Source organism: Pezoporus occidentalis, unplaced genomic scaffold (genome assembly GCF_034315485.1).
Source record: "Pezoporus occidentalis ecotype Australia unplaced genomic scaffold, CSIRO_AGI_Poc_V1 ctg18, whole genome shotgun sequence".
NCBI classification, from domain to species: domain Eukaryota; kingdom Metazoa; phylum Chordata; class Aves; order Psittaciformes; family Psittacidae; genus Pezoporus; species Pezoporus occidentalis.
This window is the reverse complement of record NW_026913640.1, coordinates 3,640,104-3,651,933: the sequence shown is the minus strand read 5'-3', so window position 1 is coordinate 3,651,933 and position 11,830 is coordinate 3,640,104. Positions and strand designations below refer to the sequence as shown.

Below are 11,830 nucleotides of genomic sequence, written 5' to 3'. Positions count from 1 at the left end.
GGCCAACTGCAGCAACACTGTTGTGCACTTAAAATCTGTTGTCCAGATTCTGCAAGTAAGTACCAGGTGATGCTAACATGTTTTCTCTGTTGCTGAAGCTAAAGTTACCATTTATTTTGACTGTAATCAGATTTCAGCAACTCATCAGACTGTACAACCAATGACCAGCCTTGGTTCTGGGCCTGCCACCCCGCTGCTCCCACTCCACAAACTTCATCCCTTAGGGAAGGGTGCTGATGGTCCCCTGGGCTGTTCAGAGCTTCATCCCTCTAACACAGGAATTAATTAATTGCCACCAATGGAAGGCTAACCACAATCCTGTCCACTGTATCTTTGGTCTCTTCTTTAAAAGCAGTACAAAAGAACCTCCCCTGAATCAGTGCAGAAAAGGTGGAAGGTGGAAGTTCTAGAACCAGGCACAGACCAGCTGCCCTGCGTGCAGCACCTGGGAGGTGTGAGAGCCCCGCATGCTCACCAGAGGAAGCCTTCAGCATATCACAGCTAGCATTTAAATCCATCAAATCATCGTTTGTGATTACCTGTAATTTTCCCCTGAGGGCATTTATTTTCTAAAATTAGAATGAAATTATCTAAATACCTTCATTCTGCAGTTAAACAACTTTATCTCCTGGGAACATCTCCCTGTCCTTAAAAGCCTGTCTAGCAGGTGTGTTGGGATGTCCCAACTTCTGTCAAGAGCCCATGCAGCTGAACACCAGGTTTTTGCAATGTGTTGAGCTATTTCTCATCTCACTTTCCTGGTTGAATTGTTTTGTGGTCAGGAGATGAGCACAGCAGTCGGAAACCTGCCTTTAAAAGAGAGGTCCATGCATCACACAGAGGCAATCAGTTAAGAAGTATAACTCAGTAATCAAACTTAGCTTGGCTTTTTGCCTCTCCATAAAGATCTGTGAGGCATTTGCAATTGGAACGTGTTTTGCACACGGCAAACAACCAAGCTCCTACTCCAGAAAAGACAGGTGTTATTACTGCGAGGTGGCAGTCCATTAACTACTGGGCTAGGGGGTTAAGAGGCGAGGGGTTTGAGTGTACTTGGATAATGAGTTTATCTTTAATTACTGTTACATGAGAGACTGCAGATGAGATGTCTTGTGCCAAGGTAAGCTGAAGGAAATTCTGGGAGAAGGAAAAATACTTTTAATTGAAAAAAAAAAACAAACACCAACTTAAAATTTTTATCAATAAAAATGTCTTTTATCGCCTCCCCCCCCCTTCCTTCGGATCTGCCGCTAGGGCCGCTGCCCGCCGGCGTCGGGCCTCCCCGACGGGACAGAGGCAACGCGCAGCTGCTCCGAGGGGATGGCTCCGGCCGTCGGGTCTACCCGTGGGCCCCTCAGAAAAGCCGTTTCTGAAAGGCGCAGGGCAGCGGCGAGGGTCCCGCCGACGAGAGGGCACCCGGCGGAACGGGCGGAGGGCTGCGGGGTTCGCCCCTTTTGCCCCCGGGCGGCGATCTCCACCCTAAAGGGTGTGTGTGTGCTTGTGTCTGTGTGACACAGGCGACCCCGAAAGGGAGACAGAGTCCACCTCTCCCCCGAGGAGCCCCCGCACCGCTGCCGCCCTCTCCTCGCCGCCCGCCCCGTCTCACCCCCGGATCCCGCCCCCGGAGGTAGCTCTCCCAAGGGAAGCCGGTCGGGAAGGGTGCAGACGGCAGCTCCGAGGTAATTATTAATGGCCGTGCCCACGGGGCGGGGGTGGGGGAAGAGGCGAGGTGAGATAAAATGGGACGGCGGGGGGCTGGGAGGAGGGAGCCGCCGTCGCGGAGCCCCGCCGGCAGCATGGTCGTCGCCGCGCCAGTTCTTCTGCTGCCGGTGCTGCTGCTGTTGCTGGGGCGGCCGCTGCTCGCGGCGCCGGGGCAGGGTGAGGGCACCTGGTCCCGCTTCGCCCGGCTGCCCTACCCGCAGGACCAGCTCTTCCTCCACGACACCTTCCCCGACGGCTTCCTCTGGGGGGTGGGCAGCGCCGCCTACCAGACAGAGGGCGGCTGGCGCCAGGGCGGCAAAGGAGCTTCGATCTGGGACACCTTCGCCCACCGCCCGTCCACGCCGGCGGGCGGCGACGTGGCCAGCGACAGCTACAACAACCTGTACCGCGACGCAGAGGGGCTGCGGCGCCTCGGGGTCTCGCACTACCGCTTCTCGTTGTCCTGGGCCCGGCTGCTGCCCAACGGCACAGCGCCTGTCAACCCCGCCGGGCTGGCCCACTACGGCCGGCTGCTGGGCCACCTGCGGGAGCTGGGCATCGAGCCCGTTGTCACCCTGTACCACTGGGACCTGCCGCAGGGTCTGCAGGACGCCTTCGGCGGCTGGGCAAGCCCTGTTCTGCCCCAGCTGTTCCGTGACTACGCCGAGCTCTGCTTCCGGCACTTCGGAGGGCAGGTGCGCTACTGGCTGACCATGGACAACCCCTACGTGGTGGCCTGGCATGGGTACGGCACTGGGCAGCTGCCGCCCGGTGTGCGGGGAGGCCCGCGGCTCGGCTACCGGGCAGCCCACCACCTGCTACAGGTAAATGGCGGGCAGTGGGAAGGGGCCCTGGCAGCTCCTTCGCCTCTGGGTCGTGCCAAGGGGGTGGGTACGGAGGCTGCTGGAGCGGAAACCAAAACGGCATGCCCGACAGAGTGCGAGCAGCTGGATTATGGGGTAAAGGATAAAGAGAGGGTAGACAGGAACTTTCTATCTGCGTTTATTTTGAGTTAGTGGAAACACGCTGAGTTAGTTCTCTCTGTATCCTGCAGAAGTGTTCATTCCTTGAGAATGCTGTTCTGGGTGGGTGAGTGGATGCATTTGGCAGTGCCAGACAGTGCTGGCTTACTAAGGTTGCTGTGCAAATGTTTAATATGACTGCGAAGAGAACTCATGTATTGATAAAAACTCATTGTGAGTTAATGGGGGTGGTAAAGGTGGCTGCAATGGCATCCTGAGACAGAGTATGGGTTTTTGTTTTGACTATGACCCCTTCTGGGGTAAAAAGACTGTTCCTGAGTTAGCCTAGTAAGTGGCATAAGTAATTTACTATATGTAATCTTTATGCAGTGTGTCTATATGTGGTGTAATTGTAATGTGTGCTGTAAGCAAACATTTTGGATTCTCAGGGAGAATTAAGTAAAAGTGTGTACAAATTCTTCCAGTGACAGGAGAAAGGATTCAGCCTAACTGCAGCAGTGTGGGCATTAAGGCATGCTTTGTTGTACCTTAATCCACATTTATGAACTCTGCTAATGCGCATCTGCCCAACATACACTTAACTGTCAGGAGTTGCATCCTAATGAGTATCGTACATTAGAGGTGAACACCAGGAAAACATTCAGCACATGACTTACTCAACTTTTTGCCACTTTCCTGCATTACTTGTGCACTGTTTAGTGCTACAAATAAGAGAAAATATAAGTGGGGAAAATGTGGGTAAAATTTCAGATCAAGTTTCTGGTCCTGAAACCTTTAAACTCTTCATTTAGTATGGTGGAGTGTACCTGACTCTGTTTCACCCTGGAGTATATCCCATGTGACTATAGTATCTGCCTGAGCCCCTCATAATCTCAAGCATCTGCTTGTTCTCATAAAAGTCCTATGGAGAAGGAAGGAACTTTTCTGTTTAACAAGTGAGCAACTGAGGCATAGACTTTGCCTAAACCATATAAAAGGTATAATTAAAGTCTACCAATACTTGGTTTTAGTGAGAGAACCTTGTGTTTAGTTCTGTCCTAGTGACTGTCAGTCCGGGTTTTCACAATTAACAGATGTTTCTTTGTACACAAGAGTGTAAGGCAGCAAGGTATCATTTTTTCCACCTTTCATGAATGAGGAACCAAAACACAGATGCAGTTAAGACCCTAAGTGCCCACTGACTATTAATGCCCTTTTCCTGGCATGTGCTCTTTTTAGAATATTGGTCCCGTTTACTATACTTTCCGCTCTTCTACATATCAGTTCCCAAAATTTCAAATCGTCTTCAGCAAAAATAACGGTTGTGCCATTTATGCAGAAGAGCTCCCAGAACAGCTCCTCCAGATAGGAGTCTTCAGTACATGCAGAGAGAGCCGAATACTTCAGGACAGAGAAGTGAACAGCTTTAACATTGAAATCCTCCTTTTCCTTCTTACATCCCCATTGCTTATTGATACAGCACCTTTCAACTTGTGCAAGCAATGAAGTAGGATGCTATATGTGGCTTCTTTGACTACACAGCCTAATAATCTGTAGAGAAAGTGCATGTAATTGTGTAATGAAAGATTAAGCTATTCTGCCTTACCACCTGCAAATTAAATTCTATGTAATCCTTGAGTGACTGACTTTGCAACTTGAATAATGTTCTTTAATATGTGTCTGTGGGTTGCATAGTTTTGTGGGTGAGTTGGGTCAGTTGCTCTCAGGAGCACCTTTGATTTGGATCGTAAGGCTGTACAGTAGTACCTCTTCGTCATATAACCTGGAGCATGTGTGCCGTGCCAGGCAGTGCTGCTGGGAGATACAGTCCTCACAGCCCTGCCAGAAAAGATGTGGTTGTATTATCCCCACAAAACCCCCTCTTTCAGCTGCTTAGCCTTTTGCTGCTTACCTCTGACATTACTCAAGAGGTCTGGTCCCAGGTTGCTTCCTAATCCTTTTTCCTTCTCTGTGGCATTCATTCCTCTCTCATCTGTTTTGTTTTTTTTTCTCAGGGTAATTAATTGAGCTTGCAGAACATGTTTGTTTTTTTAAAAGATATAGTGGGTTTTCATAAATGTTTGGTTCTTAGCAAATGAACAGACTAACTCTTAATACACATGGTTGCTGACTGTTTTTTCCTTATTTATAATATGTAATTTTAAGCATCTTCTTTCTGCATTTATTCAAATCAAAGACCATCATAAATGCAAAACTTAATAGCTAGTGAAATCTGATGTCTACTAGTTTATTGTACTGGATGCTAATTACATTAAAAGACAAAATAATTTCCTTTAACTTCTTTAAATTCAACAGATATGAATGTGGATTTGGGGCTCTGTCTTTCTGAACAAGTTATTTATTATCTGGATAAATAACCAAATAAGGGTTTAATTAAATTTGGGTTGTTCAGTTCAGGCTGGTGAAAACAGGGCAATGAAGTTTGATCTGAATAATGATGTTTAAATTTAGCTTGAATGGATTTCATGCTATTGTGCTGAATTTTTTAATTGCCTTTCATTTTTCTAAACTTCCACAAGTGAGTCCTAACAGATGCTAAATGGGCAGAGTAAGAGACACTTCTTATAAAACAGAGCAAATAAAAATAGCATACGAAACCCTTGTAAGAAAAAACGTTATGGATGCATCCTTGGTTTGTTATTAAAGGGTGTTGATCAGTATTCAGTGAAAACTTTACCCTTTTATAGTATTTCCACTGACACTTGTCACTTTTGATATGTCTAAGTCCTTCAAACATAGGAAGAAATGGAAGACGCTTATGTGTTTATTCACAAAATAAATTGAATGGCTCAAGCATAGTTCATAAAAGTTGGCATTCTCTCGGGGCAACAGGCAGAAAATGTAATGGCAGCAATATATCGTGTATGATGCATCTCTTTCTCCAGATAGAGTTGAGAGGTCATTTTTTTGTGTTCTAGTTTTTGCAAATGCATATTTTCATTACTGGCTCTCAGTATGTTGTCTGAGTTGAACATACTTGGATTTACTCAATATAAACAGCATTTGCAGAAACAAAAGAACACAGAGTTTCCCTGAAGAAGTGAGTGGAATTGCTGCCTGGAAACCAGTCACGTAGCAACAGCCTGATTTCTATTCCAAAACTCTTTCCAAAACAAAAGGTAAGTACTCTTTTCTTGACCTTCAGTGCTAAACCTAATAAAGTATCAGTAACTGCAGCATAGGAGAATGTTTTTTCTCAGTGTGAATTGTTTCTTTCAAAATTCAGACAGCCTTCAAACTTTCACTCAATGCAAATGAGTGACTTGGATTTTCCTGAAGGTAACACAGCTCATCCTGGTTGTGAAGACATGCACAATTTTTAGGAAAAAGAAGGAATAATAATAAATAGTACTTGGGATATTTTCCTATTCTTGCTTTCTTAAGACTTAATTCAAAGATGAACAAATAAGAAATTCGTTGTTTCTGGATTTGAGTATCAGTTGGGTAGTATATATTTGCAAACAATTTATTGCAGTAGTGATTATTCTTATCAGTGATCATTTGAATCAGGTATCTTTCAAATGCCAGAGATGACAAAGTGGAGTCAAACCATAGAGCAAATTCAGATCTGATGCTTCAGCTTTCTGTGCCAGTAGCTATGAATGGTTATACAGTGTTTAGAAATTAAAAGCTGTAGCGTACCTTTCTCAAGCTTTAATTATCAAAAGAAAAAAAAAAATTGAGTTTCATTTAAAGATGGGGTAAACAGAGGAGTTTGGATTTCAAGGACGTTTATTTAAAGATAGAACGTGTAATCTTCCCCTTGCTGTTTCTACCTGTTGCACACACATTTGCAAAAGGAATGTTCTCAAATATTCTGCTGTAAGAAAAAAGCTGTTTTGATCTTTACAGACTACTTTGATTTTTAATTATAGAAAATTTTTGACTATGGAGAATAAGGTGTTCTCATGGAAAAGTAAGAGTGGACCTCCATCTCAGAAAGTCTAGCTGGGTACACGAGTGTAAAGCTTGATACTCTTGATACTCTTCCATTTTGCATTAGTAAAACCTCATAAAAGTATGAGACATTCTTGGTTCTCCCCTTAAATGTCTTCCCTCAAGCAGAAAAGATCCTGTATTTGTTGCAGTTTTGGGGGATCTGAAGTGAAGTGTGTGGAAGGACTCAAGGTGCCATGCATTCCTTCATATGACAAACTTTTCACTTTCTGTTTCATCTTGTTTCTATGGAAGGTTTCCAGTACTTAAAGTAGTTGATAGGTATAATTCCTGCCCGTACTTAAGGATATTGTTTGGACCAGGAAAATGAAGCCTAACATCATTTTTTTTCAGAATGAAATTTATATTTTGGTTTAAAACAGTTCACCAGTTTTTGACCAAAAGCAAGGAGCTCTTAGAGCTTTCCACATGATAGGTCAAGTTGAAACCTCTATTGCACAACTGTCAGCAGGTTGAAAGTGCAGAGGCAGTTCTTTCTGTTGAGTGTTGTTTTATGTGAGCAAGAAATACTTTGTGATGTAAGAGGAAGTTGCTTCACTCATCACATGCCCACCTTCTAAAAGGTCTAATTCTGATCTCTCTTGCCTTGGTAGAAATTAAATCAGAATAAGACTCTGGCAGTATCTTAGGCAATTATGTTGTGGTTTAACCCCAGGCAGCAGCTAAGCCCCACACAGCCACTTGTGGAATGAGGGAGAGAACTGAAAAAGTAAAATGAGAAAACTTGTGGGTTGGGATAAAGACAGTTTAATAGGTAAAGCAAAAGCCACATACAAGCAAAGCGAAACTAGGTATGCATTCACCACTTCCCATTGGTGGCAAGTGTTCAGCCATCTCCAGGACGGCAAGGCTCCATCCATCATATGTAATGGTTACAGACGCCAACACTCCAAATATCCTCTGCTTCCTTCTTCTTCCCTCCACTTTATATGCTGGGCATGATGCCATACAGTCTGGGATATCCCTTTGGTCAGTTGGTGTCAGCTGTCCTGGCTCTTAACTTCTTGTGCACCTCCAAGGTACTCCTTGGTGGGGTGGTATGAGGAGCAGAAAAGACCTTGGCTCTGTGTAAGCATTGCTCAGCAATAATGAAAACAGCCTTGCCTTAGGAACACTGTTTCCAGCACAAATCCAAAACACAGCCCTATACCAGCTCCTATGACAAAGTTTAACAATATCCCAGCCAAAACCAGCATACCTTAGCTTTCTTCCTCACACTTATTAACTCTTTCTTTGAGTGACATTATCTCTTTCCAGTAACATTATCTCTTTCCCAGTCTACTCTGGGGAACAAAACTTTTTTTCTAATCTTTCAGACTTTCTTCAACTAGACAGAAGCTGTGAATATGTCTGTACAGCTGGTATTATCATTGGCAAGCCATGACCTTTAGGACAGTGAACAAAGAGTAGTGCAGGCTGTGGGCATTTGGAAATCTTTTCATTTTAATTCTTTCTATGGTGACTATGATGTATATCCTTCTTACAGGAGGAGAAAAGGAACAGACGCATGTAGATGCTGTGTAGTTTGCTTAGCTCCTGTTTGCAGTATCTTGTGGGTTTCAGCAGCTGGCAGAGTTTGAGGGCTGTTGCTAATCCTTGCAGCTGAGTGTGTGATTGTATGTTTGGTTGTTGCTGATGAATAGTTAAACTGGTGAACCTGATCGGAATGTTTCAGCCTGATTGTGACAAAGTTGTTAAAAAGCCAAGAAGCCTCCAATCAGAGGAGCCTGCTTGCACAGACCTGAAGGTGCCAGAAATGTACACGAGGACATTTTCTTCTTCCTCTCCATGATGGTAAAAATAAAGGGGAGGAAATTATGAGGAAGTGCTTCTGAAGAAGCAGGGGAGGTGACCTCCATATACCGTGATGACAGGTTGTAGGAATTATAGGATGTGTGCTACCCATTTTAAGTGCTAAATAAAAGCTACTTATGCTTGAATACTTGCCTGTCAAAGCATATAGAAGAGTGTCAGAGGTAAAACTGTGAATGCTGATTTTAGATTAAATCATAAGAATGGAACAGAAAATCAGGCTGGGGACAACATCTCAGGATGTTCAGGGAATTACTGGAATGAAGACTGGACAGATCTCTGAGGGAGGTGACCCATGGAATGTGAGTATGAATAAAGAATGAAAGAAGAGACTGGCTTCTAAATTACTTCACCTGAGGGAACATATGCCATTAGGAAGAGAAGGTGAGTTTTCAGGAAGGAAAAGTAATTAACTAAGCACAAAAGGAGAAAGGGATATTGGCCACAGCAAGGGACTGGAGCCTTTGGTAAAATGGGGTGAGTAGGAGAGAAGTGATACCAAGGAAGGGAAGGAGTTAGATTCACAATGATGCTCTCTAAATACTGGATATGAATATCAATGAAAGGACATATGCACATACACACAAAAGGAAAAAAGGTCAATATCAGTACGGTTAGATGGACTCTTAGAAGTCATGGATAGCCCTTGGAGGAAAGAGCTTCTCGAATGGCTTTTCAGTGGTAATGGTAGGAACAAAAATCTTTTAAGACAGCTGGAGCAGCTTGAGAAAAAGAGACTTTTGATGCATTTGGTGGCAGTGGAGCTGACAGTACTTGTAAATGTGTTTTCTTCCTCTGAAAATTCATAACAGAATGATATATAGCAGGATTTAAACTCTGAGAATGATGTTCAAATGAAAAAATACAATCTATGTTAACAGTAAACAGCTTGTTTAGGATATCAGTGATAGCAACTTCTAGCTTGCTGTGGCAGCTCCAACTCTACTCTGGGTGCACAAAACACTCATAAGAAGCCTGGCCTGTTAAGCTTGTGATACACCTCCCTGGAGATTTGTCAGGGAGGGTCTTTCTAGATGTACACTAGAATAACACAAAGCAATTTAAGAATCTCTGGATTTGGCCACAGGGAAGCACATTTGTGTTGCTTCATTTTTATGTATGCTTAGGCTGAGAGGAGATAGCATTCTGTGATACGGAGAACTACAGAAGTTTTATGTTTAGCTTTGTTTTGATTCTGGGAAAAAAAATAATTATATTCTATCTATATTCTAAATTCTTCCAGATACAGAAATCTTTCTAGATGCAGTTTACAACAGCTGGTGTAGGAACCAAGGGACTGGGACCATGGGTAGTTCCAGTGCCATGGGGCAGCAGAGTTCTGTGATTTACGCATGATAGGAAGCCCAGGGGTTTTTGACTGTCTCAGGATCTGGCCAGCCTGGCAGTCTGGAAGTGCTGTGAGACACCCTGCGATGTGCTCTTAAGCAAAGGATTGAGCTCATGGGGAGCCGCACACATTTCCAGTGGACTGGCACTTTGGTCTGCACATGATCATTTTGTTACTTGCACTTTAGGTCTCACATTAACAGCTGAGCTTTGAATTCTGGTTTAGTCAGGCTAGGACTGAAGCTACCTCTGAAGGCAGCTGAATGGTTTGAAATTGACCAGGGGACTATGGAAATGCCTTGTTACTTTGTGAGTCCAAAAGTCAACCCAGGAATCCTTTTGCTGGTTAATAAGGCTAGAAAATGTTGGAACCACTGGGATTATATTTTACAAGCTATTTGCTTCACAGTTGGAAAGATAGTAGCAGCTGTTTATTTTGATCCTGCTTCTAGAAAAGACATCAAATGGCTAGGCATGGAGGGGGACAGACTTGTAGCTGGTCCCACATGTTCTGGAAAGAGTTCACTGGGATTTTCCAATGTCTTTCCTCAGTCAGCTTTTTTCATGTTCTTTTGAATATGTAGTAGTTCCTCTAGAGCAGTTGTTTTTCAGAGCTAAGGGCTAAGTTTACTCAATTTGTTTATTTAACTTTCAGTATTTTAAAAAATAATCTCATTTCTGCTGCAGGCATAGAACTGTTGAGCATAGTTGTTGATTAGTTATTCTAATGATGGTTCCTTAACTCAGATGTATATGGAAATGGTAGAATTATACAGCATTTCTTTTCTTTTGGGGAAAGTAATTTGGGAATATATTATGTGGTCAGGCCGACTGAGTATTTTTTGGTTTGTATTTTGTAAGTAATAACGTTTTGCTTTAAAATCAATTCAATAATTCTGACCTCAAGTTTGAAATGAAAGTTCAGCTGGCTACTGACTGTATGGTGGTGACATGCTTTTTATAATATGCTTATTTCATTCTTCATTTATTTTCTTGTCATTGTACAGTGTTAACTTGGGTACAAGCAGTGTTTGCTGAGAGGAGGGCCACTGCAACAGAATGGTCAGCTATGTATGCCATCAGGAGGCAAAATCCAGGCTAGAAAGAGTCATTATAAACCATGGGGTAATAGGAAAGAGGAGTATTAGGAAAACAGACAATGCATGAGGAAATGGTGAGAGATGGGAGGGACTGTCAGTGAGTGGGAATACAGGAGCTGGGTTTATGAGGCAATACTGCAGTTTTGTTTTGCATATATATAGCACTGAAAATTAAACATGATCTGTGTAGTGGTTTAATCCCAGCCAGCAACTAAGTACCATGCAGCTGCGCATTCATACCCTTCCTGCCCCTCTGGCTAGATGGGGAAGAGAATCAGAAGCCCGTAAAACCCACAGGCTGAGATATGAACAGTTTAGTAATTGAAATATAATCATAATAATATAAAAGTTATTAATAATAACAACAACAACCACCCACTGACTAATGCCCAGCCCTGAGCAGTGATTGGCTTCTCCTGGCCAACTCTCCCCAGTTTCTATACCATGTGCTGTGGTATGGAATACCCCTTTGGTTAAGTTGGGTCAGGTGTCTTGTCTCTGCTCCTTCCTGGCTTCTTGTGCTCCTTGTCACTGGCAGAGCATAAAAGACTGAAAAGTCCTTGATCAGACTAAAGCCATAACACAGCACTGTACCAGCTAGTAGGAGGAAAATTAACTCTATCCCAGTTGAAACCAGAAAGATGTGAAACAAGATGGCCTGGAGTCCCCCAAAGTTGACATGAGTTGTCCTCTGGTTCATTTTTATTTATAAATGTTTATTTATTTATTTATTAAGGAAGCTGACTGGTGATCCAATCAAATCACAAACCATGCTTCACAATGACAGAGCCCAATTCAAAGAGTCTGTCTTGTCTTATGGTGTCCAGTTGCTGTCCCCACATTGCCACCAGCACTGGGAGTAGGGAGCATAGCAGCCTGCAAAAGAAAGGAGGGATGCTACATTAAATCTGGGTTTCTCAAAGGAGCTTA

The 11,830-nt window shown here is 43.6% G+C and overlaps 1 protein-coding gene across 1 annotated transcript in view; it reads left to right on the top strand.

The window, feature by feature from the left end:
* Positions 1 to 1,685: 1,685 nt before the first annotated feature.
* KL (klotho) overlaps positions 1,686 to 11,830 on the top strand; it is a 45,538-nt gene continuing 35,393 nt past the window's right edge. The window contains exon 1 of the mRNA XM_062615039.1: positions 1,686 to 2,525. Within this exon, the coding sequence (XP_062471023.1) occupies positions 1,740 to 2,525 (786 nt within the window). The 5' untranslated portion in view covers positions 1,686 to 1,739. The remainder of the gene's footprint in view (positions 2,526 to 11,830) is intronic.